General features: G+C 50.1%; 2 protein-coding genes across 10 annotated transcripts in view; one reads left to right on the top strand and one right to left on the bottom strand.

Moving 5' to 3' along the window:
• COG7 (component of oligomeric golgi complex 7) overlaps positions 1-27,096 on the top strand; it is an 81,959-nt gene that overhangs the window by 14,611 nt on the left and 40,252 nt on the right. For 5 of the 9 annotated variants that reach the window (XM_043524391.1, XM_043524390.1, XM_043524392.1 and 2 more), the window contains exons 11-16: positions 420-536; positions 2,888-2,953; positions 4,559-4,745; positions 6,031-6,171; positions 6,639-6,722; positions 8,704-8,818. In XM_043524391.1, coding sequence (XP_043380326.1) covers positions 420-536; positions 2,888-2,953; positions 4,559-4,745; positions 6,031-6,171; positions 6,639-6,722; positions 8,704-8,818 — 710 coding nt within the window. Of the gene's footprint in view, positions 1-419; positions 537-2,887; positions 2,954-4,558; positions 4,746-6,030; positions 6,172-6,638; positions 6,723-8,703; positions 8,819-12,635; positions 12,780-13,540; positions 14,969-27,096 lie in introns of those variants that run through there. The other 4 variants (XM_037910364.2, XM_037910365.1, XM_043524396.1 and 1 more) reach the window with 2 other exon arrangements.
• The window catches only part of LOC102932510 (amiloride-sensitive sodium channel subunit beta), a 47,269-nt gene continuing 43,520 nt past the window's right edge, over positions 23,348-27,096 (bottom strand). The window contains exon 14 of the mRNA XM_037910367.2: positions 23,348-23,603. The gene's annotated coding sequence lies outside the window, so the exon portion shown is untranslated. The remainder of the gene's footprint in view (positions 23,604-27,096) is intronic.

Below are 27,096 nucleotides of genomic sequence, written 5' to 3'. Positions count from 1 at the left end.
GAGGGAACAAGGGGTGCGAGAGGAGCCGTAGCCTCTGACTTTGGCTCATCTGCTCTAGAAGAGAGCAGTAATGCTAGTGACAACAGAAGTGCTCTGCTCCTACCTGCTTGCTAACGGTGGGTTCCAGGCACTCAGCTGCAAAGCGGTACTGCTCCTTCAGGCTATTGTGACTGGTGCTCTAGGCACCACCCAAACCCCTCGTCCTCCAGGGTGGGTCTGGACCTGCCACTGCTGGCCACCTCTAGCCTGCAAATGTCAGGGCTTGGGCTGGAGCAAGGAATACTTCCTTTGTGCTCCTCTTCTTGTTCAGGTGCTTCTGGCTCTTTGCCTGAGGTGACGCGAGCTGCTCATAGCAAGTGCCATTGCTGTAGTCTGAGGTCTTATTCCGTTGCCTGTCTTTGCTCCGTCTCTTTACACAGGTATGTGTCTGACTTCACTACTACTTTGCAGTCCATAAGAAAGAAGTGCAAACTGGATGATATCCCCTCGGATTCCCTCTTCCAGGAAGACTGGACTGCATTCCAAAACTCTATCCGGTAACTTGATAGCATGAGCCGGGCTTCCGGTGCAGCAAACACTGGAAACAGGGCTCTTGAGAAATGGCACATGGTATTTGGTCCTGAGGTCAAGCTGGTTTTTACGTGAAAACGGAAGGGGGAAAAGGTCTTTATTATTTTCTTCAGCGTGGGTATTTTAGCTCCTTTTTTCTCTATTGCTTGAGACTCCCTTCTGGAAGTATGAAGAATCCCCACTCCCATTTGCCATTTTTAGAACTTGTTCTTTTTGTACCATTGGCTAATTCTGAGTCTTTTTGCTCACCCATACTCTGTCAGTTTTGAGTAGAGGTGAAATTAACTAGTGGATTTCTTTGTGGCAACAATTTAATACAAGCTCTCTGACATCTTCTCATGCGAACAAGCTGGCGTCGTAGTGTTGTCACTACTGTGGGAAACTGTTTCTAATTTGGCTGTTGCTTCAGAGCCAGGCTGCTTGGGAAGAAGTGGAAGGCAGGACGCTCTATGGGGGTAGTGGCTGCAAAACTAGAGGAATTGTTGTTTGTAATTTTTATAAACATCTGCTTAGTGGGATGGAGAAGTGATGATTTCTGAAAACCCTAACAAACCCCAAGGCAGTTGGAACCCTGGAGCCTATGTCTCTCAGGCCATAACCATCTGAATGCTCAAGAAAGGGACACTCCATAATCTAGGCCTCCAGTATGATCTACTTTAAAGTTGGTTTGATATCAGACAAATGTGGCTCTGATGAGGCCCTGCTAGTTCAGATTCACATAGGGCAGAGGTGGGCAAACTACGGCCCGTGGTCCACATCCAGCCCGCGGAACCCTCCTGTCCGGCTCCTGAGCTCTTGGCCCAGGAGGCTCGCCCCCAGCCCCTCCCCCGCTGTCCCCCCTCCCCCGCAGCCTCAGTGCGCTGCACCACTGGCACGCTGCTCGTGGTGGGGGCTGCGAGCTCCTGGGGCAGCGCAGCGGCAGAGCCCCCCGACCCGGGGGCCCTGGGCCGCCCGGCCCCGGGGGCCCTGGGCCGCCCGGCCCCGGGGGCCCTGGGCCGCCCGGCCCCCCCGGGGGCCCTGGGCCGCCCGGCCCCCCCGGGGGCCCTGGGCCGCCCGGCCCCCCCGGGGGCCCTGGGCCGCCCGGCCCCCCCGGGGGCCCTGGGCCGCCCGGCCCCCCCGGGGGCCCTGGGCCGCCCGGCCCCCCCGGGGGCCCTGGGCCGCCCGGCCCCCCCGGGGGCCCGGGGCCGCCCGGCCCCCCCGGGGGCCCGGGGCCGCCCGGCCCCCCCGGCGGCCCGGGGCCGCCCGGCCCCCCCGGCGGCCCGGGGCCGCCCGGCCCCCCCGGCGGCCCGGGGCCGCCCGGCCCCCCCGGCGGCCCGGGGCCGCCCGGCCTGGCCATAGCGCTGTCAGCCACCGGTGCTCCAGGCAGCGTGGTAAGGGGGCAGGGAGCGGGGCGTTTGGATAGAGGGCAGGGGGGGGCGGGGGGTGGTCAGGGGTCGGGGGTGTGCATAGGGGTTGGGGCGGTCAGAGGGCAGGGATCGGGGGGGGTTGAATGGGGGCAGGGGTCCCGGGAGGGCAGTCATGAAGGAGAGGAGGTGTTGGATGGGGCGGTGGGGGGCAGTCAAGGGACCGGGAGAAAGGGTGGTTGGATGGGGCAGGGGTCCCGGGGGGGGCACTCAGGAAGGAGAGGGGGGAGTTGGATGGGACAGCAGGGGGCAGTCAGAGCAGGGGGTCTGGGGGCGGACAGGGAACGGGGGTTGGATGGTATAGGAGTCCCAGGGGGGGCCATCAGGGTCAAGAAGTGGGGGGGGTCGGTTGGGGGCTGGGCCACATCTGGCTGTTTGGGGAGGCACAGCCTCCCGTAACTGGCCCTCCATACAATTTTGGAAACCCGATGTGGCCCTCAGGCCAAAAAGTTTGCCCTCCCCTGACATAGGGCTATGTCTACATGGCATCTAAATTAGTGGAAGTGTTAGTGGAGATTGAGCGTTAGGTGGCTGTTGGCATTTTAAGCAGTATGTTGACTGATTCTGCTCAGAGCAGGATACATCACTTAAAATAGCTGCAGCCACTAGGGCTCTGACCACTGGAGCTGAGCTGGTGTTAGCCATGGTGGGAAGTATTTCAGAGATGAGTGTAGTGCAGACCTGGCTACAGTGTGACATCAACAGGAGAGAGTGAGGATATGAGCATCATATTAACTGCCAAGCTGAAAAAGTGATTCCTACCATGGGGAGAGCTCCCTCTAATCATCCAGTGATGAACTTTATTCCCAGAGACTTGCATACTAAGGCTAGATGGCGTGAGGGAGAGTCTGGGAACCTGTGTGTTGCCTCCCCCAGGTTCACAGTGTGGTGTGTTTTGTTCTGTTCCCTCCCAGGATAATAGCTACCTGTGGTGAACTCCTTCGGCAGTGCGGGGACTTTGAGCAGCAGCTAGCAAACAGGTAGGAAATGCTGGGTTAGCGTGCAATCTGTATACGTGTCTATCCAGTTAAAAGGAACCAAACCCCAAGGTGCTCCGTCTGTATGGAGGCTGCAGAAGGAACGCAAGAGCCAATGAACTTTGCTAACGGCAGTGGAAAAGTAGTGACTTTGTGTACACCGCCAGTCCACCTAGGTCTCCCCGGTCAAGACCCAAATGTGTAACAATGGGCTATAAAATTGGGGGGGGGGGGGAAATAAAGGAGGCAATAGCTTCAAACATTATGGGGTTACAAAATGAAGCTGGGCTCTCTAATGAGGGATGGTTAGAGATAGAGAGAAGAGCATGCACTGGCAGAGTGAAACAGTTTAGATGCTTTGCTGTGTGGAATTGAGGTACTCGCATCTGTTCCTGGGAAGGCAGGAAATGCAGCCAGTAAAGTTTCCACTTGCTGCTGCTGTTGGGAAGCTCTGATGAGCAGCTTATTGACAAAGCCCACGTGCAGCGTCTCTCTTATCAGGAGCCATCTTAGTGACTTCCAGGAGATTCAGGAGCTAGGTAAATAACCAGGCCAGACAAAAGGAGCATGCCCTGTGGTGCTGAGGCTTCTGCTTATCCCTTGAGGATTCTGTAAATCACCAGCTAATGGGAACTTCATTTGCAGTGTACAAAGGGTGACTGGGAGAGCAGGTAAGGGGACATTTTACAGAGGATGCCCCAACTCTTAACCCCTTCTACCTAGGACTGATTTTGTGGTTGGGTTGTCTCCCATCCTGATTTTGGGGGTGAGATTCTGGCATGCTGCAAGCTTATTAGAGTCCCTACAGATATCTGAAGCTGCAGTGTATCCTCACATTGCCACGTGGGAGCAAGTTTCTGCTGCCAATAGATCTGTGGAATGGCTACCTTATGTCTTAGCCCTGGTCTACACTGGGGATGCTGGGGGGGGGATTGATCTAAGTTACGCAACTTCAGCTACATGAATAATGTAGCTGAAGTCGACGTACTTAGATCGACTTACCGTGATGTCTCCACCGCGGTGAGTCCACTCTGCCTGCGCCACTTGCCGCGCTGGAGTACAGGAGTCGACGGGACAGCGCTCGGGGGTCGATTTATCGTGTCTAGACTAGATGTGATAAATCGATCCCCGCCAATCCGGCGGGTAGTGAAGACATACCCTTAGAGACGTTCCTTTGGCCCTGGAGGGCTCCCTCTGGGACTTATGTGCCAAGATTGGCTGCTGGAGTGAGGTGGAGGTCACCCAGAGCAACACATGGCACCATTTCTGCCAACTGTGGTAGGGAGGGGGTGAACCATGATAGCGCAGAGTGGACTAACCTCAGGGCCCGGTAGAGGCTGCTTAACTTGTTAGTCAAAGTTTAAAAAAACATGTGGAGGGCAGGGGCACATTAGCTCTGTTCTTTGCTTTATTTCTCAAGCTGGAGCCTTGTGTGTCAGTAAAGCTGGTGATGCTGAGATGGGGCCTCCCAGAAGGACCATGGGGGAAGCTCCATGCAGGGCTGGGGCAGGGGCCGTGGGAGAAACTCAGGAATTGTCTTGGAGCAACCCAGTGCCAACTTCAGTGGAGTTTGCTTGTAACTTTGTTAGTCGTGTTGGTTGGTTTCAGGGTATTATCCACTGCTGGGAAGTACCTGTTGGACTCCTACAGCCCTTGTAGTCTGTCTGGCTTTCAGGATGCCAGCTCTGCAGAGAAGAAGAGCTTAGTCAAGAACCCCTGGCAGGAATACAATTCCCTCCTGAAGGAGACTCCGTCTGAGTATGCCAGCCTCATGGAAACACTCCATACCCTAAAGGTAGGACTGCTGTGCTGCTCGGGACACATCTGGCAGTTGGGGCCACTCCCTGGTCACATGCCTCCATAACAGCAGCCTGTTGATTGGGAGGGGCGTTCCAAAGTCTCCAGACACCCCAGTCCCAAAAGAACGAAATGTCCAGAGCTGTGAGGCTCTGGGCTCACTCCCTCTCTCTGAAGTACAGAGCTCTGGGTGTGTGCAGTTCAGATGAGATATCCCAAGGCAAGAGGCAATGGATAGTTTGTATTTGAGGGCCACCTTGAGCTCCAAGTCTGGTCATTGTCTTTCCAAGACTTTCTCAGCAAGTTACACTCTGCTGGTGTACCCATCCTGAACTGTGTGTAATTCTGCATGTGCATTCATGTGTGCATCTGTGAACAGGGCAAAGCAACTCCAGTTATCTTCAGTACTGATCTAATTTATGTTTGTTTGTCTTCCTTAGATCGTTTGTAATAATAAAGCTAAGTTATTTGTTGTGTCTTCCTTATTTTCCCAGGGTGTCCTGAATTTTTTGGTACTTAAATTACATATAACTCATGCATCAATACCCTCAATATTACACATTTGACTTGTGTAGAAATAACATAGTCACATTTCTGTATTCAGCCTTCTCTGTACCAACTTTTTGTGCAAAGCTATTCCGTGATTCCACACAGCAGGCCAGTTGCTTGTGCCCTCTGTCCATGGTCATCTAAAGGTCATGTTTGTATTCCTCCTCCTCATTTCTGTAACTTCATAATAGCTTTAGTGAGCAAATGGATTATATTATCTAAGGTTTCTTTTAGTGATTGCTTGGCAGAGTGCAACAAAATCTCTGTGCTGTTGCCAGCCCCTCCTGCAAATGGCCAAAGGAGTTATACGGAACCAGGGAAGATCTTTCGGTTGGATTGTGACTGTTAAGCCTTGGTTTGTACTGGATGGGGTGTGGAGAGGGCGTGCTGCTGTGTGGGGAGTGCATACTGCAGTGGCAGCTCTTCCCCTTCCACCCTTTCAGCAGCTACAGGTGTGCTCCCCTCTGTGCCTGACCAGGTCTGCTGGCTGGTGTGGAGGGGATGTGGTGGTGGAGGGTGCCACCCTTTCCTGCCCCCTTTCAGGGACCTTGCTCCCTAGGGGCCTTGAGTAGGAAGGAGAGGTAGTGCTCTCCATTGGTAACGTGTCTGGCCCTTGCGGGACGAGGATCCTTTGTGCTGAGCCCAATCAAAACCTTTGCTTTCTGATATTTTAACCTAGGCCTCCTATGATCAGCTTAGTGGCATCTGTATGTAACTGTTCCTTTCTGTGTTAGGAGAAAGGGACGAGTAACCACAACCTGTTGTCCGCATCTCGATCTGCCCTTACCCACCTCAACCAGCTAGCTCACCAGCTGGCGTTTGACTCTGTTTTTCTTCGCATCAAACAGCAGCTCTTACTGATTTCCAGGATGGAGGTAAGTTCCCTGGATGATTCCACTGATCCAGTATAGCTAGTGGGAAAACCTAGCATGGATCTCTCCCCACGCTTTATGGGAGCTTGGGACTAGTAAACCCTCATTGCCTCTCTATTGGATGCCCTCACACCTACCGGGATTTCTGTTTTCGCGGGTGTAAACTCCCTTCTTGGAACTGTGCTCTTGCTTCAAAGGAGAGCCCCACAGACCCCCACCACTGCATCGTCCGCTGGGATTTGTGGCTCCAGCGTTCCGACATTTCTGTGAAAATAATTAATTTCAACCTGTGTACAAGGTTTTAGAGGAGTGTTTTAGAGGAGGGGTTTTTCCACAGTCCTTGGTTTCTTTAGGAGTCCACTGGCAATCCCGATCCTTGTTACCATATGACCCCACTCCCTTTCTTGGGGGCTGCTACTCATGCTGGCTGAAGAGAGCGTTGACTGGTTCTCTGCTTTACTCCTTCCTAGGGCTGGAGCTCAGGTGGCATTGGGGAGACACTAACAGATGACCTGCCAAACTTCAGTCTGACTCCTCTTGAGTACATCAGCAACGTAAGAGCACATGGGGATAGTTTCTAGAAATGGCCGAATCTCGGGGGACTCTGTAATTTGGCTGTCACAGTATTTTTGTTCATTGTATGAGGGCAGGAGTTGCTGTTTTGTTGGTCCAGGTTCCTACTCCTAGGATTTCTGAACACCACTCTATGAGGATTTTAGGCAATTGTTGGAGAGGGACCTCTTGTAAAGGGTGCCAGGAAAGCACCAAGGTTTCTGGATAGCCCAGGAAAGGTGGTGGAAAATGACTTCTCTATTGAGTTGTGTTAACACTTGTACTGGGGTGGGTTACTCTGCCGCAGTCCTTGGCACCCCCTGCTTCCTAGTTGTAACTATGGAAAAGTGGCGTCTTTCAGTATCTCTTCAGTCACGCAGCTCTTGGAGAGGCTAGCTCAGCAGAGTACTCACACTGAGCACAGAGGGCTGGAGTCCCTGCCGTTTGCTGGGATGACTTAGTGTCATTATTGACTTGAAAAGAGCTTGATCTCTTTTCCCCTCAATACCTGGGAGCCTCTCCAGTCTCCCTTTCTGCTGCAGCGATAATCTTCTGGTGCTGGGATGCCAGGAGTGAACAGGGGCCATGAGTCTCACTGGTTGGCCTTGCTGGCTGTATCTGTTTAATCCTTACTCACCAGCAGAGGCTTGAGGACTGCTCCTGAACTTCTTCCAGCTGCTGCTTCTCATTATCGTCTCTCTCTCTAAATGGGCCGGGGGCAGTAATTCTGAAGCCTGTGCCAGTGAGCAAAGATCAGTCCGATACTCAAGAGAATTGTACTGACCTACTGGCTGCTGGTTGCTCACTCCACCCCCAGTGTAATTTGACAAACAGGAGGATGTCTGCTCTTCACTGTGATGTGCCCCGGGCAGCACTGCTCTCATTCTGCATGTCTCACTCTCAGACGTGCACAAGGAAGAGACCCTGAGGGGTATGCCCCAGCTGAGCAGCTGAAGGGAGGACCTGAGGCCGTAGGATGCGGTCAGTTCATTTCTGGTGTTGGCATTCTGAAACTTGCCTCTTCCCATCGCATGCAGATACCAAGAGTTGGTCGCCTGCTGAGCTGTGGGGTAATTTCCCCACTTATTTCTAACTTCAGCCACCTGGGAGGGTTCTGTTACAACACAAGGTTCGTGGGCAGTGTCGCAGGAAGAAAAGAGAGGGGACACCCCGCCACCAAATTCGTGTAACCAAGCTGCTGATGCAGACTGCCTGAGAGAGGCCCTGGTGGGATTGGTGAGAGTGATGGATACCTTTGGCAGCAGTTGAGTGCAATTTTAAACCAAGCACATCATGGCATCAGTTAGGGTCTCGTTCTGTAAGGATTCAAAGGGAATTTGAGCCTTTCTGGGCCCAGGAGGGGCTTCTGGGACTTGTTCAGATGTAGAAAATCTGCTTTCTTTCCCAAGGCACTCTTTAACCTGTGATTGAGATGGGAGCATGATTTATGGAGTGAGACCAAGTGAGACTCTCTTTGGGTGGCCCCAAAACCAAGCTGCTGCATGGCCAAAAAGCTACAAGTGCCGTTTAAACTCAAACCCACAAAACTGGACTTTCTGTGTAGACGAGAGAGCGCAACGTGAGCTCAGTAAAAGAGATGTTAATGAGACTCGGTCTGCCCTCCAGAGCACCAGTGGGTGAAGGCAGAGTGCTCTGAGCTGTGCCCCCGCCCAGAGTACAATGCAGTTATAGCTGGGACTCTGTGTGTCAGTCTTTCTTGCCATGGTTGCTCCTGTAACTGGGCCTTGACCTCTTGGAAAATAAACTTTTGTTTGTACAAAGGGAATTAATGGTCAGCGAGAGATGGACGTCACTTCCTGGCGTAGTGTGGGTTGGTGAGCTGCTGTCACGCTCGGTGTTCAGACCTTGTAGGTGGGGAGTCCTCTCTCATTGGCGTCTCATTCAGTGAAGTGCCCACTTAATGCACAAACCTTAATAATTCAGTGTCACGCTTACGGTTCTTTTATTTTTTTTTAATCCTAGATTGGACAATATATTATGTCCCTCCCACTTCATCTTGAGCCATTTGTTACTCAGGAAGATTCTGCTCTGGAACTAGCTTTACATGCTGGTAAACTGCCGTATCCACCAGAGCAAGGTAGGACAAGACCGATTCACTGAGGTGTCTGGAGGAAAGCGTGTATTTTTAGCATTGCAGAGATATGAGTTGCGGGGATGAGGCTATGTGAGGTTGATTTCCCTGCTGATGTGGTACCTTACTGTATAACCATATAGTGCCTTCCGGTTGTCCCTCCCTAATACTCACAATGAGACCCTAGTTAATGAGGAAAACTTCAGCACCTTCACTGAAACTAGAAGCTTTAGGTCAAGCTGTGCTGATGTCTGTATTGAGGGAAGTTGCCCTGAAGAGGGGATGAGCCCCCATAGGGGCTATGTGTGAGAGTGGAGAGATGAGTTGGTTAACATGCCAACGCCAGTGCATTATTTGGTTCTCTAGGATCTGTCTCACGGTCAGTGTGCGCTCCTGGGAAATGCTGTGTGGTTCCCTTTGGGTGTCGAGTTGAATCACAATTGTAGCCGCACTTGATGCGTTCACTTATTTCTAGCTCTGAATCTTCGTTATTTGTGACAATGCCCTGGAAACCCCTCTGAGCTGTGCTGTCAGTGTTGAAATGTCCATCATGAGCACCGCTCTGACTGGCACCAAACCACTGATGTCTGAGAGAAACACTGTCCACAGAGAAGCTGTTTGGATAATTTGTCTAGCTAATAAAAGATCACGTGATCTGAGCACTATAACAAGCCATGCCTAGGTAGCACAAAGCGACACAAAAGTGGAGAGAGAGTGCTGGGGGAAGCAGGAGATCTGGGTTCCATTCCTAGCTCAGCCACTAACTCATTGTACACCTGGGGCAAATCGCTTCACGTCCGTCTGTTTCAGTCACTGCATCTGTAAAATGGGGAAAACACTACTTGCTCCTCAGCTTTGTGAAGTGCTCTGAGCTGCCTGGGTGAACAGCACTACACGAGTGCCAAGAATGAGGATTAATTAAAGTATTAAATGAGGGAGGGTCACACTTAAACAAGTTCACCACTTTGGTGGAGTCTCTTCTGAATAACGTCAATGCATAGCCTGGCAGAGACCATCCCTGTTTCTTGCCCTCTGGCCCCATAACCCTGCTCTGGGGCTTACTGTTAAATAAGCTTGTGGCATCCTGTCAAATCCTAGGCTCCCCTTCTCCCTGCTGTCCTCCCTTCTGTTCCTGAGACTCCCTGTGCTCCCCTGGCTTTTGTGCATCCACACAGCCATAAGCTGTTGGTATGTGACTGGCTGAAGCAGACGGGCACTGCCCTGAGTGTGATGAAGGTGGGTGGTGTTTTCAGGGAAAACACTTCAGTCACTACAGTATCAGTAGTCCTCTTCAAACTCTTGTAGCTGGCAGGAGTGAGGCTCCTGTGAGCTCTACATTTTGGCCCGCCTTCGTGTTTCTCAAAGACCTCTCAAATGAGGCTTTTGGCTTCAATGCTCCCCACTGACCTGTCCCTCAATTCTGTTACCTCTGTGCTTGTATCCTGACATAGCATGGAAAGCTGGCCTGAATAGCTGCTCATCTGACATGGATGCCTGTGCAGATATGTGCATTCCCACCTGTGATACACGGGGTGGCGGGGAGGGAATATTGTGGGGGTGAGCTGGGTCCTGAGCAGTTTACTAGACATACTATAACGAACAATAATTATACACAATGTTCATGTTTCCAACCTGCCATTTTACCCAGATTGGCGTAAATAAGGATTATCAAGGGCTCTTCCTTCTGCTGTTGCTGATCAGATCACCCAGACCTCCGTGAGAGCTGAAGGAAAGCACCTGTAACTTGAATTCCTCATTCCATCCCCTTAGTGTTAAATTGTAAAGTGGCTTGGTCTGCGGTGTTTAATCTCTTATGGACATTTGTTTTCACTGCCAATTGAAGCAGTGTATGGCTTGATGCTTTGTGTTCTTCATAAGAACGGCCATACTGGATCAGACCCATGGTCTGTCTAGCCCAGTATCCTGTCTTCCGACAGTGGCCAATGCCAAGTGCCCCAGAGGGAGTGAACAGAACAGAGCAATCGTCAAGTGATCCATCTCCCATCGTCCACTCTTAGTTTCTGGCAGTCAGAGGTTTAGGGACCCCAGCACATGGGATCACATCCCTGCCCATCCTGGCTAATAGCCATGGATGGACTTATGCTTCATGGATTTATCAAATTCTTTTTTGAACCCTGTTATAGTCTTGGCAATGAGTTCCACAGACTGACTGTGCGTTGTGTGAAGAAATACTTCCTTTTGTTTGTTTTAAACCTGCTGCCTGTTAATTTCATTGGGTGACCCCTCCTGCTTGTGTTGTCTGAAGGGGTAAATGACACGTCCCTGTTCACTGTCTCCACCCCAGTCATGATTTTATAAAGTCTGTCAGATCCCCCTTAATCGCCTCTTTTCCAAGATGAACAGCCCCAGTCTTTTTAATCTCTCCTCACGTGGAAGCTGGTCCATCCCCCTGTTCATTTTGTTGCCCATCTCTGGACCCTTTCCATTTCTAATAGATCTTTTTTGAAATGGGGCAACCAGAGCTGCATGCAGTATTCAGGGTGTTGGTGTACCATGGATTTATATAGTGGCGTTATCTCTCCCTTTCCTAATGGTTCCTAACGTTCTGTTTGCTTTCTTGACTGCCGCTGCACATTGAGCGGGAGTTTTCAGAAAACTATCCACTGTGACTCCAAGATCTTCCTTGAGTGGTAACATCCAATTTAGACACCATCATTTTGTATGTATAGTTGGGATTATGTTTTCCAATGTGCATTACTTTACATTTATCAGTACTGAATTTCATCTGCCATTTTGTTACCCAGTCACCTAGTTTGTGAGAGCCCTTTGTAACTCTTTACAATCTGCTTTAGACTTAACTATCTTGAGTAATTTTGTATAATCTGCAAACTTTGCCACCTCACTGTTTACCCCTTTTTCCCGATAATTTATGTACACGATGAACAGCCCTGGTCCCATACAGATCTCTGGGGGACAGTTATTTATCTCTCTCCACTGTGAAAAGTGACCATTTATTCCTACCCTTTATTGCCTGTCTTTTTAACTAGTTACTGATCCATGAGATGACCTTCCCTTTATCCCATGACTGCTCACTTTGCTTAAGAGCCTTTGGTGATGGACCTTATTAAAGTCTTCCTGAAAGTCCAATTACACTATATCCACTGGATCGCCTTGTCCACATGTTTGTTGACCCTCCTCAAAGAATTCTAGTAGATTGGTGAGGTGTGATGTCCCTTTACAAAAGTAATGTTGACTCTTCCCCAACTAATCATGTTCATCTGTGTCTGATAATTCTGTTCTTTACCTTTTTCCTCCTGTAGCTTGCTAAAAATACGATGTGTGGTTTAGCTTGTGATGTTCATGATTTTCTTTCGTTAAAGTATTTTCATATTTAAAAGGGTTTCATTAGCTTTCAAAACGCCTCGCGCGTCGCCATGAACAGAGGACGCCTTGCATGTATCCGTTCTGCAGGGACCTTTGTTGCTTACTGAAGGGCTTCTCCATGTCTGAATTAGAGAAGAAGTGCTAGCCGGAACCCAGCCCACTGCTGTGCATGGTTGCCTCATATCTCTGTGGAAATGACTTAATGAGGATGAGTAACATGAAGAAAGAGTGTTGTGTATTTAGCTACCTTTTAATGTGAGATAGCAGCTGATAACAACTCAAAGAGCTAGCACCAGTCACCAACCCACTCTCCATAGACCAGTCTGAGAACCGCTTTCTGTCTAAGTTCCAGTACCTTAAAGTTTTTCAGATTAAGTTGACTTTTTCTTTTACCTAGCACAAAATTCACCCCCAGCTACAGACTGAGCAAGCGCAGGTGAGTAGGGGTTCTGATGGCTAATGAGAACTTTCTGTTCAGGTGACGAGTTACCTGAGCTGGACAATATGGCTGACTACTGGCTAGGTTCCGTCGCCAGAGCTACAATGCAAACCTACTGTGAAGTTATCCTGCAGATTCCAGAGCTCACCCTTCACTCAGCGAAGCAGCTAGCCACAGACATTGGTGAGCGCAGAACATACATTGTCTAGTGAGCTGCTTCTCCCTAGCAGGCCTTACTCTCCTAGACCCCAATCCTGTAGTGTGCCAGTAAGCTCCCAAGCAGTGCGGTTTGCTGTCATTTCCTAGTGGGCTCTTTGGGGGATAACAGCTCCTAAAGGAGCTGCTCGATATCTTGCATATCAAGGCTTTTGATGACGTTGCAGCTAACAGCTGAGATGGCTGGTTAGCGGTTCAATTTCAGAGCCCATCGTTCCCCACTGTTGGTACTAAGGGCGTGTGCCAGACTGCAGCCCAAGTCACTCTCTCAGTGACATGTCAACTAGTAAAGCTGCAGAAATAAACCAAGTGGTCAGAGTTGGAACCCGACAGCTTTGTTTTTGGCAAGACTTGTCTCCTGGACACTTGGAGAAGCTGGGCCTTTCCAACAGGTGTTGAGGGGGTAGGGAGAGAAGAAGTGATTGAATCCTCTCCTGTTAGTCTGTGCAGTTATTGAAATGTACCCCATTCCTCTGACCAAAACCACGGATCACGTAAAGCAGTAACCGAAGATCCAAAATGTAAGATGGGAGCGTAACTAGATTCCAGCCGCTTTTCAGGTGCTGTGAGTTAGTCTGAACTAGTGCTGATGGACAGAGGACATCTGGTGTAGTGCTTTGGGGGCAGAATTGCCATGGAGGCTTCTCTATTACATGGCTCTACTTTGGGGAGTGTTTGACATGGTAACCATTGCCTGTTTAAATACATTTTGTCCTTCAATCTTGTAGATTATCTGATAAATGTGATGGATGCCCTCGGACTTCAGCCTTCAAAGACACTACAAAACATTGTAACACTGTTGAAGACCAAACCAGAAGACTACAGGCAAACAGCCAAAAGCTTCCCCCGCAGGTTAGCAAGCAACATCGCCACCATGAGAAGTGTGGACTATTAACTCCAAGCCCTCGAGAAACACCAGCAGGGGAGCTCTTGGCTAAAGGCTAAATTTCCTAAATTGAATTTTTTCTCCAATAAACTTTCCAAGGATGATGGGAATGTCTTTGGGGAAAAGAGGAATTTATTTGTGACTCATTTAATACATTTCTTCATTTGGAAATGTTGAGAGAGCTCTCCAGGTGTTTTGAACTATGAAATGGAAAAGAAAAATATCTTAATGACCACATTTCCCTGTGGCCATCTGGGTGACCTGGGTGAGTTAGACCTGTCTTGTGACAAGTGTGACGCTAGCTGGAGAGTACATGCCGCATGACAATGAAATGACTGGCTTTTTTAGTGCAGTCTAACCAATGCTGACTGAAATTACAGGGTATGTGCAGCGTGGATCAACTGAAATGAGGACTCTACTACCTGCAGGCAATGCCCATTGCTCAAGTTGTTCATTATCCACAATCTCATGAAGGTAGCGTCTCAGCAATTTGCAGAAAAGGCAGGACCAAACTAAGCCCTGACAACAAAACCAGTTTAGCAGGTTGTCTCTCAGGAGACTTTCTTCCTTCTGAAGCTCTTGGGAAGCTTCTGAGGATTTGGATGTAGCAGTGTTGTAGTCTACTTGTGAAATGGATGGAAGTGGTGTGTGGGTTTTTGCAAAAAGGCTTCTCTAATCTAGGAACGCTTCCCAGGGTATAGGTTTGGGGAAAGTATAAACTGATCCCACTGTTCGGATTTTGGCTGTGTGGAATCATGGTTGATACAAATGCAGTTGGGGGAAATTCTGCAAGGCTCAGCTTCTGGGAACCTTTTTTGGGTGAATCAAGTCTTAGAAATTTTAAAATGTCTGATTTTGGGGGGAGGTGGGGGGGCACTAGAAGAATTTCCCTGGAACATCTGCTCCAGTGTAGTGTCAGTCTGAACTGCTTTTCCAAGCTACCTATAGAATTTGACACTTCGTCTGCAACATTACTTTAACCAGTTCTTTTGGCAAGAGAGGAATCCTGGTCTGGAATGCAAACCAACACAAATATTCAGGTGTGTCTTGATTCTAAGCACAGGCTGTACCTGAAAGGGATTACGACTCTCTTGGTTGCTGGCAGCAGTAGCCCTGAGGTTTTATTGCTCTCCTATCAGAATGGAATAGTCTATTTGACAGTGAACTGCCCTCCTCTGAATTGCAGAGTGAACTCTTTATCTGGTGTGTACTTAAGAAATGTGCAGTTACAGCCCATTTAACCAAATAAAAATAAAACCTTTCTACTGAAGAGTTGATTTTCTTCTCTTTTGCTCCAGCACTTTGTCCTTTCTCTCTCTTTTCCCAGCTAGAACAGAGGCATTTTCCTGATCTCAGCCGATCCTCTCTGGATTTGCTGACATGCTCTGCCAAAGAGGCACCTATTCATCATGGATCATCTTCACAGATATCTCCTTGTCTTGAGTTTTGGAGGTTCTGTGCCAAACTCCTTCATGCAGATGAGGACATTTGCTTAATCCCCATTGGACTATGTGTATGCAGCAGTGACCTGATCTTCAGCCATGTGTTTGTTGTTCCTCTGCACCACTCATTCCCCATGCAGTTTTCAGTAGCAGTCAAGAGCATGCAGCAGACCTATAAACCTCTCTCAAGATGGGGGGAAATCAGAAGACACATAAAGGAGTCAAGTGGCTTTCAAGGATATTGGTCTCTAAACAATATTTCACACTGCTTCCTTTTTGCTGCTACGTGGCTCCTGTCACTAGTTCGGGGGGGGGGGGGGGGGGGTACTGTGTCCTTCCAGAGGAGATGCCAGTTCTCAAGGTGAGTTGCACAGGGAAGGGTGCTCTAGGTCAGAAGTGCTCGGTTTCAGCAGCCCCCAGCTGCTGAGACTCTAATAATGTAATTTATACACCCGGCGCTGGCTTTCTTTGAGCACCTCAACAAAAACACCCCATTAGTTTATGTAATAAGGCAACACATTCAGGGGTGTGTCAGAGCAGAAACAAAACCTCAGCATGCTCCCGCAACTGTGCAAGGGGAAACAAGCCTTGAAGCGCTTTGGTGTATATGGGGGAGAAGGGAATTCTAGTGTTGCAAACCTTGGTGACCCTATCTCGTACTTTGAGGTTCTCGTCAGGCAGATTGGCCCTTCATTATTCACTTAAGGTCCATCTAATGGGTAAGGCCTCAAAGCATACTTGCTGCTGGGCCTGTATGTTGTAAATGGCCGAAGGCCTTGCTGATTGGCAACCTCTGCAGAAGGGTGAAGATGACTTGAGCAGCTCTCCCTGTACAGTAGGAATTGGGCATCAGGCATGTGTATGGGACTTGTTTTATGGTGCAGCCTCTCCTTTCAGCTGGAAGAAAGAAGCTGTTTGTGGAGTCCACTGGAGAATCTCCAGTCTCTGGGGAGCTTTGAACTCGTTTGTTCTTCGTAGCCTGCCCAAGAGCAGGGATGTGCAAATTTTTGTTCTAAACTCTCTGAGGCCATTGAGCTGCTAGTAATGACCTCCTGGTCTGTTCATTCTCTTTTGGGGGATCACGTTGGTTTTCCTACCTGTAGCATGTGCACATCAGGATTTGACCAAGGTCTTGTCTCCTGCAAGTGTAGAAGGTGTAAAGGAATGGGTCCTATTCCTTGCTAGGCAACCCTCCGCCCCCCTCCCTAGGTAACTCCTAAGCTTCCAACCCTGGCAGCTGTTCTCCACTTTGGATTTTCTCCTCATTTTCCTTCCCCTCTTCCAGCTTCTTGATGTTTGAGAGCAGCATTCTCCAGCTGGGGCACACCTCACCTTCCCTGCACACCCTGTCCCTCACCACTCAAGTGTTTCAATTCTTCCACCTGAGTGTCCCCATGACAGCTCTCTCCTGCCTATTGTCCTCTCCTCCTTCCCCTTTCCTTATCCCACACCTGTGCTCCATTCCCTCAGCCTGTCAAATATTGCCCTTATTGTCCCCATTTTGGGAAAAACCTTCCCTTGTTCTCCCCTTCATCTCTAGCTGCTGCTGCGACTTGCTCCTCCTGTTAACCTCCAGACTCCTTGGGACAGTTGTCCATCCCCCTTGCCTCCATCTTCTCTATTCCTGTTCTATTGTTAACTCACTTCCATCTGGTTTCTGCCCTCTCTAGTCACAGCTGGATATCTAGGCAAGTCAGCATATTGTTCCATTCTCTTTAGCTCACAGACCATCCTCGTCTCAGGTTTCGCTGCCTCCTGGGCTTCCCTGATGTTCCTTTCTTACTGCCCCTGAACGGTTGCGTTTTGTGACTCCTCTTCTTCCCCTCTCAGGGCTCTGTCCTCTGCCACCTTCTCTCTTCCCTCTGCACTCCTTGGCGACCTTACGTGTTTCCAGTGTTTCGGTCTCTCTCTCTAAGCTGGTGACTGTCAAATCACCCTCTGATCTCTCCCCTCCTCTGCAGTCCCACATCTGCCTTTCTCCCCAGCACCATCCCCTGCAGGTCCTGCTGCTTTTATAAAATGTAAACATGTCTTTGTTTCCACACACTGTATGCTTTTTGTGGTAGGGTAGAGGCTTGTTCCTCCACCGCTCCTAGCTGCTGGCAGTTATGTGACTGTCTGTTGTCAGCTTATATCCTTCCATGGGGCCCAGACTCTTCCGCTCACTGAGCCAGCAGAGCACCCCATTAGCAAGGGGCAGTCACACCTACGTGTTCGGCGTTCTCATTGATCACTTTGGGAGAAATAACCAAGTAAGTAAACACCCTGACTCAAGTACCTAAGGCACATTTTTCATTTTATTAGTTTGTCAAACACCCGCTATAAACCAGCAATGCCTAGAATAGTAAATTTTCCACCTGCTGCCGAGAACATGCTGTTCCAATTGACTGTGTGAGGGGCTGAAGCTCTCACGATTTGAGCCTCTCCTATCCTTTCTCTGCTTTGTAACTCAAAATTGAGGAGTGTGGTGGCTCCTTTTTGCCTTTTGTTTCCAGGCTGTAGCTGCTGTCGCAGTTCACAGAGTGAATAACCCTTGCAGGCACCCAGCTAGGAATAAAGGTCTGAGAATATGGCAGATGTTTACTCCTGGGCAGGATCTTAGACATAATGGTGCATTTTCTTTTTATTTCTGTTGTAGTAGTGCCCAGAGGCCCCCCTTCTGGGCCAGGCCTTATTGAGCTAGAGGATGCTATATTGGAGGGGCCAATTCATCAACGGTTTCGGTGAGGGCTGGATTGGGAACAGACTCTGTCTCCTCTCTTTGCAGCTGGCCTCCCAGGGTTAAGCACTCTGGCTTGCTGCCGTGTAAGGCATGGGCTTGGGACAATAGTGAGGCCCAATGAGATTTCTACACATGCTTCTAAATCCGCCCTGGCTCTGGGCTGGAACAGCTGTTGTGCTCTTATGAAATAGGAGCTGTTATAAGTGATTGAGGCGGCGTTGTCCAGGGGCTAGGACACCAGAGTTGGAATCAGGAGACCGGGGTTTATTCTCAGCTCCCTGTTGTGTTGCTTGGTGCCTTAAGCAAATAGCTTCTCTGTGGCTAGACGAACTCCTCTGTGAAATGGGGAGAGCAGTGCGTGCCCACTGCTGCACGCAGCTGCGGAGGTCTGTGGCTGAGAAGCTCCTGAGTGTTACTGCCAGCGTGCTAGAATGCACTGACCCAAAACCAGAGGGTAGTTCCTTTACCCCGTCCTCATGCAATGGCCACATGGGCTGCACAGTGAAGGGCTCTAGGATAGAGGTGGACAAACTACAGCCTGCGGGACCCTCCTGCCCGGCCCCTCAGCTCCTGGCCCTGGAGGCTCGCCCCCGGCCCATCCCCCGCTGTTCCCCCTCCCCCGCAGCCTCACCTTGCTGCACAGCCAGCACAATGCTCTGGGTGGGGGGCAGTGCAGCGACAGAGCCTGGCTGACCCGGTCTCTGTGGTGCGTGGCTGGCTGTCCTGGTGCAGCCGTGCCACCAGTGTTCTGGGCAGGGGAGGTCAAGGGGGTGGTCGGGGCCAGGGTGTGGATAGGGGTCGGGGTGGTCAGAGGGTGGGAAACGGGGGTTGAATGGGGGCAGGGGTCCTGGGGCGAGCAGTCAGGAAGGAGGGGGGGTTGGATGGGGCGGCAGGGGGCAGTCAGGGGCAGGGGTTCTGGGGGCGGTCAGGGGACAGGGAGAAGGGGTGATTGGATGGGGCAGGAGTCCTGGGGGGGACCGTCGGGAATGAGAGGAGCGGTTGGATGGGGTGGTGGGGGCCAGTCAGGGGCGGAGGGTCCAGGGTCAGTTAGGGGACAGGGAGCAGGGGGTGGGGGATGAGGCAGGAGTCCTGGGGGGGCTGTCAGGGGCTGGGCCATGCCTGGCTGTTTGGGGAGGCACAGCCTCCCCTAACTGGCCCTCCATACAATTTTGGAAACCCAATGTGGCCCTCAGCCCAAAAAGTTTGCCCGCCCCTGCTCTAGGGAAACTCTCTTTATTTGTGAAGGCAGGTGCAATATAGAGTCATCCTCTGCTTTATGAAGGAAGTTACCCATTTATTGGGTAGGAGGGGAGTGAAGAGTTGAACAGTAAAGGGCTAGGACAGGTCTTGTAAGAACTGGATCTTGCTGTCCTGAGCAGGTTTCCTAACTGCATTTCATCTGCCCTGTCACCAATTCTGGTAATTTTTACTTGTTCATGGTTTTGCTTTTGATGTACCCAGGGCTAGGCGATCTCTTCCTCACAACACCATCTGTGCAGAGAACATAATTGGCTGTCTGGAATAGGCTGGTCTCCATCTGCTGTTAGCTTCTGTCTCCTACAAACACTAACAACCTGGTGAATAAGAAGCATGTGAACTGGAAACAGCAACAGAACTTAAGTGAGAAGCTGGTTCACAAGTGTGTCTGTTCATTGCACAGGACAGCAGACTCCCCTTTTATTAACCCTAAAAGCATCTGCTGCAGATACTGGGGACCTAAAGTGCCTCAATCCCTCTTGAGTGCTGGGGTAGGTGTGTTCCCTCACTGACTGCTGTGAGCTCATCCCGGCATGGTGAGAGTTTTGGGGTATGGTCCTGTCTGGTGTTGAGTTGGCTCAGCAGTAAGTGTTCACACACAATAAGAAAAGGAGGAATTGTGGCACCTTAGAGACTAACAAATGTATCTGAGCAGAAGCTTTCGTGAGCTACAGCTCACTTCATCAGATGCAGTGAGCTGTAGCTCACAGCTTATGCACAAATAAATTGGTTAGTCTCTAAGGTGCCACAAGTACTCCTGTTCTTTTTGTGGATACAGACTAACACGACTGCTACTCTGAAACACACAATAAGGAATCTGATCCTTGGAAGTGAGGTGTAGTCTCACTCCTTTACTCAGGGCTTGGCTACACTTGTGAGTTACAGCGCAGTAAAGGAGCCCAGGGTGCACTAACTCACGACGCGTCCACGCTTTTCAAGGCACGTAGAGCGCTCTGACTCCGTGGCTACAGCGCTGCTGGTCTCCACCTCGGCGAGTGGAATAACGTTTGCTCCCCACCCCCCGGAGCGCTGCGGCGCCAGCGTGGATGCCCTGGTCCTATAGTGCACTCTGATCGGCCTCCAGAAGTGTCCCACAATGCCTGTTCTAGCCACGCTGGTCATCACTTTGAACTCTACTGCCCTGCCCTCAGGTGACCAATCGTCAGACCCGCCCTTTAAATCATCTGGGAATTCTGAAAATCCCCTTCCTGTTTGCTCAGCCAGGCGTGGAGTGCTCTCAGCGAATCTTTCCAGATGACCATGCCTCCACACGCCAGGCGATCCCCAGTATGGAGCAACGGCGCGGTGCTGGACCTCATCAATGTTAGGGGGAGGAAACTGACCAGTCCCAGCTGCGCTCCAGCCATAGGAATTACGATACCTTCGGGCAGATATCAAGGGCCATGATGGAAAGGAGCCATGACCGAGATGCACTGCAGTGCAGGGTTAAAGTGAAGGAGCTGCGGAATGCCTACCGCAAAGCCCGCGAGGCAAACAGCTGCTCCGGTGCTGCCCCCGCGACCTGCCGTTTCTACAAAGAGCTGGACACAATACTTGGGGGCAACCCCACCTCCACTCCGAGTATCACCATGGACACTTCAGAGCCCAGTCCAACAAGACAGGAGGAGGAGGAGCAGCAAAGCGGGAGCAAGGGTGCTCTGGCGGAGGAAGATGCCCCGGCATCCCTAGATGCATGCAGCCAGGAGCTGTTCTCAAGCCAGGAGGAAGGTAGCCAGTTACGGTGGCTGGTGCTTGGGGAAGGACAAACACCAAAGGAGGTTCCCGGTAAGCGGCTTTTATTTTGGGAAGGAAGTTATTCGGTGCGGGCTCTTGGGGCGAGGAGGGATAGAGCCGCATGCACGCCTCGATGTGGAATAGGGCGTTGATGTGCTCTCTCACATCGTGGTAATCGGCCTCAGTGATCTCTTCAAAGGTCTCATCCAGCACTTGGGCAATGTGCTCGCACAAGTTTCATGGGAGAGCCACTGTGGTCCTTGTCCCAGTCAGGCTAACATGTCCCTGCCACTGTGCTGTGAGGGGCGGGGGGACCATTGCTGCTCACAGGCAAGCTGCATATGGGCCAGGGCGGAAGCCACACTGCAGTAGAAGACCCTCCGTTGCTTCCCAGGTCACCCTCAACAGTGAAATATCTTTCAGGACGAACTCCTGTAGAAAATGTGGGGACTGTGTTCAGTATAGGGCCCCCTGCCGCTGTTGGCTTTCCCCAAGGCACAGAAACCCAGAGGACAGTACAGCCATGAAAGAATCAGTCCCCCTTGACCCTGTGCTTACTCACCATTTTGGGGCTCCTGGGGGTTATGTGCACTCGCTTTGGGATGGGCAAGTTATGCTATTGTGTAGACTGTGCTTGCCCTTAAGTACAGGGGAATCATTGCTCTGGCTGGTGTGAACAATGCTGCGTCTGTCAAGTGTTGCGTTTTGCCTTTACAGATGCAACTTTGAGATCTCAGCCATCCATGTTATCACCAGCCAAGAGGCTGCAAAGAATCAGGAAGAGGCCATGTAGAAGCAAAGAGGACATGCTGAATGAAGTCATGCAGCACTCCCTTAATGAAAATCAAAAAGTGCAGGAGTGGCGGGAGAGTGAAAGAAGGGTCCACCAACAGAATGCGGATCATCAGCACCAAAGCACAGAGTGGCTGCTAAGCATCATGGAGCGCCTGGATCCAGTCCGCTTGGCGCTCGTAGCCATGCAGATGGAGCACTACTGCGCCTGCCCCCCGCCCGCAGCCCTTGTCCCAAAACTCTTTTTCTTGTGCCCCCATGTCACCTCCAACCCACTTTCCCCAACATCCGGGTTCTTATCGCCACCAGCTGCCTCCAACACCTGTAGCTTCACCACCCAGCCCTGAATACTACGACCCAGACCTACCGCACTCAACCCCCATCACCATGCAGTACAGCCATCCTGAAGAGCAGCACTCATTGCACAGCACTCCAGACAGAAAGGCTGCGTATGAGAACAGGACATACCCAAACCTGTGATTGTACCGTTCCCCACCCCACCCCCTTGCCCTTTCTGTTTCCCAAGCAGTTATTTCTTTTCAATACATGGATTTTTTTGCTTTGAAAACATTCTTTATTATTGCATAATGTAAAAGATACCTTAGCCCAGGAAAGCAACAGGCACCGCAAGTCAGCATGTCATACGTAGCAAACACAGATTCCTACTAACATTGGAACCACTGCACTGCACTGCACTCCTGTGCAGGGCACCAGACATTACTGGTGGCTTTCAGCCTCAAGTTGCTCTCTCAAGGCATCCCTAATCCTTGCAGCCCCGCGCTGGGCCCCTCTAATAGCCCTGCTCTCTGGCTGTTCAAATTCAGCCTCCAGGTGTTAAACCTCCAAGTTCCATGCCTGAGTGAATCGTTCACCCTTCCCTTCACAAATGTTATGGAGGGTACAGCACGCGGATATAACCACGGGGATGCTGATATCAGCCAGGTCCAGCTTCCCATACAGAGAGCGCCAACGGCCCTTTAAACGGCCAAAAGCAGACTCCACAGTCATTCTGCACTGGCTCAGCCTGTTGTTGAACCGCTCCTTGCTACTGTCAAGGCTCCCTGTGTAGGGTTTCATGAGCCATGGCATTAAAGGGTAAGCGGGGTCTCCAAGGATCACAATGGGCATTTCGACTTCCCCTATGATGATCTTCGGATCTTCTGGTCTAGGGAAAAAGTCCCAGCTTGCAGCTTCCTGAACAGGCCAGTGTTCCGAAATATGCGTGTGTCATGCACCTTTCCGGGCCAGCCTGCGTTAATGTCAGTGAAACGCCCACGGTGATCCACAAGTGCCTGGAGAACCATAGAGAAATAGCCCTTCCGATTAACGTACTTGGAGGCTGGTGTCAGAATTGGAATATGCGTGCCATCTGTCTCCCCTCTGCAGTTAGGGAAACCTATTTGTGCAAAGCCATCCACAATGTCATGCATGTTACCCAAAGTCACGGTTCTTCTGAGCAGGATGCGATTAATGGCCCTGCAAACTTGCATCAACACGATTCCAACAGTTAACTTCCCCACTCCAAACTGGTTAGCGACCGATCGGCAGCTGTCTGGAGTTGCCAGCTTCCAGATTGCAATAGCCACCCGCTTCTCCACCAGCAGGGCAGCTCTCAATCTCGTGTCCTTGCACCGCAGGGTGGGGGCGAGCTCCTCACACAGTCCCATGAAAGTGGCTTTTCTCATCCATAAGTTCTGCAGCCACTGCTCGTCATCCCAGACTTGCATGACGATGTGATCCCACCACTCAGTGCTTGTTTCCCGAGCCCAAAAGTGGCGTTCCACGGCGGTGAGCATGTCCGTGAAAGCCACAAGCAATGTCATGTCGTATGCGTTACTCGCATCTATCATCATCGGAGTCCTCACTGTCACTTTGGATCATAAGGAATAACTTGACTGCCAAACACAATGTGCTGGCGTGACTCGTCTGCATACTCCTCAGCACTTCGGGATCTATTCCTGCAGACCGAAAGGGAAGACAGAGCGCGCGGTACAAAAACTGTTGAAAGATGGCGCCAATTGTGGACAGAAGCAGAGGGATTGCTGGGATGTGAACCAATGCATCACAGGGCATTGGGACAGGACCCGGAATGCCCCATGCGCTCCCCCCACTTTCCACAAGCCACAGCGCCAGATTGGAAAGAGGCGCTCTGTGGGATAGCTGCCCACAATGCACTGCTCCCAGTGCCGCTGCAAATGTGGACATGCCAGTGCGCTTGCAGCTTGCAGTGTGGACAGACTGCAGCGCTTTCCCTAATGCGCTGTCCGAAGGCGGGTTTAACGGAAAGCGCTCTACATCTGCAAGTGTAGCCACGCCCTCAGTAAAGTGTAGTCGGTAGCTGTGCTCGTCCCCTTGTGTATGGAAAGCGAAAATACCACATTTTCAAGGCAAACGTTTGACAGAATGGCTCCATTTACTGACCTAAAGAAGCTTCCTTTTGAAATGTAGTGATTAGATGAGAGACACAAATAGAAGTTACAGGAATGCTAGACCAGTATTTGGAAAATTAGAGTCTACTACTTAATCTAGTTATCTTCCGGTTTTAAGACCGTTAGAAGGTTATAATGGATACATCTTAGATCCTGCCCTTTTCTCCTAGACCTGAAAAATGAACACTGTCTCCCTGAGTGAGCTTCCAGTGTTTTGAACGAGATTAAAATATTGATTAGGTGGCATTAGTGGCAACATGCAGGTTTTGTATTGTTTGCAGATCTGCTGGTAATATGTGGCACTGGTTATTTATTTGTTTCTGTGTATTTGTAGAAATCTCTCTAGTGCCCAGAGTATAGGATCAGCCTAGCTCACAAATGAAAACACAATATGAAGGACTGCCAGTAATATCTGCCCAACTCCCCCAGCCCACTCCTCCTCAGTAGCCCAAGAAACAGTCTTTCACCAATAATTAAAATTATTTGAAGATGTCAAAACCATAAGTATTCCTAGTATAGAAGGAAAGGGTGGTAATGGGGAAGGATAACAGAGACGGTTTGTTCTGTATATTTAATGAATGGGCGGTACAAGGGTGGTTCTTGTAAATAAAAGCTTCCTTTGGAATAAACGGAACAAATCAAAATATGGGTTGATAGAATAAGGGAATTTGGTTTCACTTCTGTGTTGCTGGGAACTGCAGCTATAGGACTGTAGTAAATGTTCATTTATGTCGGGAAAAAGATATAAAAATTCTTAAGAACCTAGTTCATGATGTTGCTTCGTTTACTATAGATAATCTCTGCAGATTTTAGAGCATTTGCTTAAATAAACACATTGTGTGGCTAATTTAGATAACTTTCTTTAACAAAAGGAGGGAAAGGAATCAGGGCACTGTAAATGGTAAGACCAGGAAAGGATGATAAAGTGTAGCTCACATTCATTTTTAGGAGACTTCTCCCTGCAGTGTGTGAAATTAGAGATTTCTGTCTATCCAGCTCTCTAGTAATGGGTTAATAGAGGGATGTAATAGAGATTTGGTCGTAATGTGAATTCTCAAATATTTAACAAATTGAGATTATGGATATAGTAAAAGGCTTTTGGTGGAGGTGGTTTTGAAACTAGAAATCTGCCCAAAATTATTATGTGAATTAATCAAAATCAGGGCTGGTATGTCTTAATGAGGGAAAGGTGTTATCAATGTTCTGGGCTATGTTGTTGTATTCTTCCCCTCTCAGTGAGCGCACTCAGAAAGTTTCTACTTCTCTGAAAACTGTTGTTGGTTTTTACCCATGTTCTCCATTGTAGGTGCAGGAAATAAAACTTTTAAAATGTAGACTGCAAGTGGCTCCATCGAGGAAACACGAATGGGGAGAGACCCCACAGCTGCCTATTTCCCAGCTGTGGAAAGAGAGCCATTCGCTTTTATCTTAGAATCCCATCCTGTAATCAGTTCTGAGGGGATGATGCTTGCACTGAGCCCCTGGGGCTCTGTGTGGGGACAGGGGTCTGCCCAGCTGGAGTTCACGGCAGGTTTGGGGCTTTAGTGAATGAGTCGCTTATCCCTAACTTTATCCCACTTACAGTAATTCACACTGAATCCTGTTTCATACTGAAAGGAAAACCAATTCAGTGTATGCTCTCAGGAGCTGTGCCCTCGGCTAATGACAAAGCTGTACGGGGCTCCCCTGCCTGGGGCAGAATGGCAGATATTCAGTGGTTTTTGTGACTTGTCAGTCCTGGTTTACGGTGTGGAGCCTATGGCCTAATACTTTATCCAAAAGGGTTCCTGTGACTGGGAGGAGACAGGCCTGTGCAGAATACAGCTCCTTATCGGTGGGGGTGTGTGAGAGAGTGAGTGGTATAGCGCGATCGTCAAAGCGTGCAAGGGTTAGTACTTTGAACATCACGGGAAGTATCCAAAATTCCCAGCCAAGGCCGCCTTACAATAAAATCCCAGTGCAAAGCCATCGGCGTAATATGGGGACCCACAAATGTGCTGGGCACTGCAGCCACCAGGGCCTGCTGCGCTAGCAAGTGATTGTGTGATTGTCAGGGGGTGTCTCACTAGAATTTTGTTACATCAGTTGTGCTGCTGTGTGTGAGGCTGATCACTTCTGTGGCTGTGTGAAGGAGGAACGGAGAGTCTCCAGCCAGCCTGGGCTGTGAGAATTGTGTGTGTAATTAATAGCACTGCACTTTGATAGCGGTTTTCAGCTGTGGATCTCAAGACGATTTATAAAAACTAGCATGGAGCCTCACCACCCCTGTGATGTGTGAGAATGTATTAGCCCCATTCTACAGGTCAGGGGCTGGGAGATAACTCACCCATGGCCACACAGCTGGGAACTGCTGAGCTGGGGCTAAGCCCCAGGACTCCATGTTCCCACTCTCATGACTTGACCACACAATCTTGTTTCTTCCTGAAGTTCTGAAAACTACTTCTATAAACTAGATCTGCAGCGTGGTGGAGAGGTAGTGGGACAGCAGCCTTGGCACGGAGCTGGTCCCTCCTCACAAAGACGTGATCCATGTCGGCCATAAGAGGAAGGTCCTAGGCTCCCTTGCCAAGTGCCCGATGGAGATTTGACTATATAACAGCAACCCCAGCTCCCCAAGGCAGCCTGCAAGATGGAATTGCAGGGCTAGTGCTGTTGCAATAGCAGAGCTGGCTGCCTAGGGAAGCTTGACCCAAATCTGCACCATACCTAGTCCTGTCCTGGACTAGCAGCGTCTCTTTTTATAAGCACTAAACTTCACCTGCTCTGCCACCAGGAAACTCAGCCATGATAGCTGGTGTTTTTTTGCCAAGAATGATACTGTTAGGTGACCTGCCACTCCACCCATGGTAGGTGTGCTTGTATCTTTATTGGAATCTGAACTGTTTACCTCTAACATATATTAACAAATGTGCCCATCTGCAGGAAACTAATTACAAAAATCAGAGCAGTGAGCATAGGAACACAAACAAAAAGCATAAGGGCTCCAGCAAGCAGCCAACACACCTTGTCTGGAGTAGGTCAC

This window comes from Chelonia mydas, chromosome 10 (assembly GCF_015237465.2).
Source record: "Chelonia mydas isolate rCheMyd1 chromosome 10, rCheMyd1.pri.v2, whole genome shotgun sequence".
NCBI lineage: Eukaryota > Metazoa > Chordata > Testudines > Cheloniidae > Chelonia > Chelonia mydas.
The sequence above is the reverse complement of the archived record's forward strand: the minus strand, read 5'-3'. Positions and strand labels throughout refer to the sequence as shown.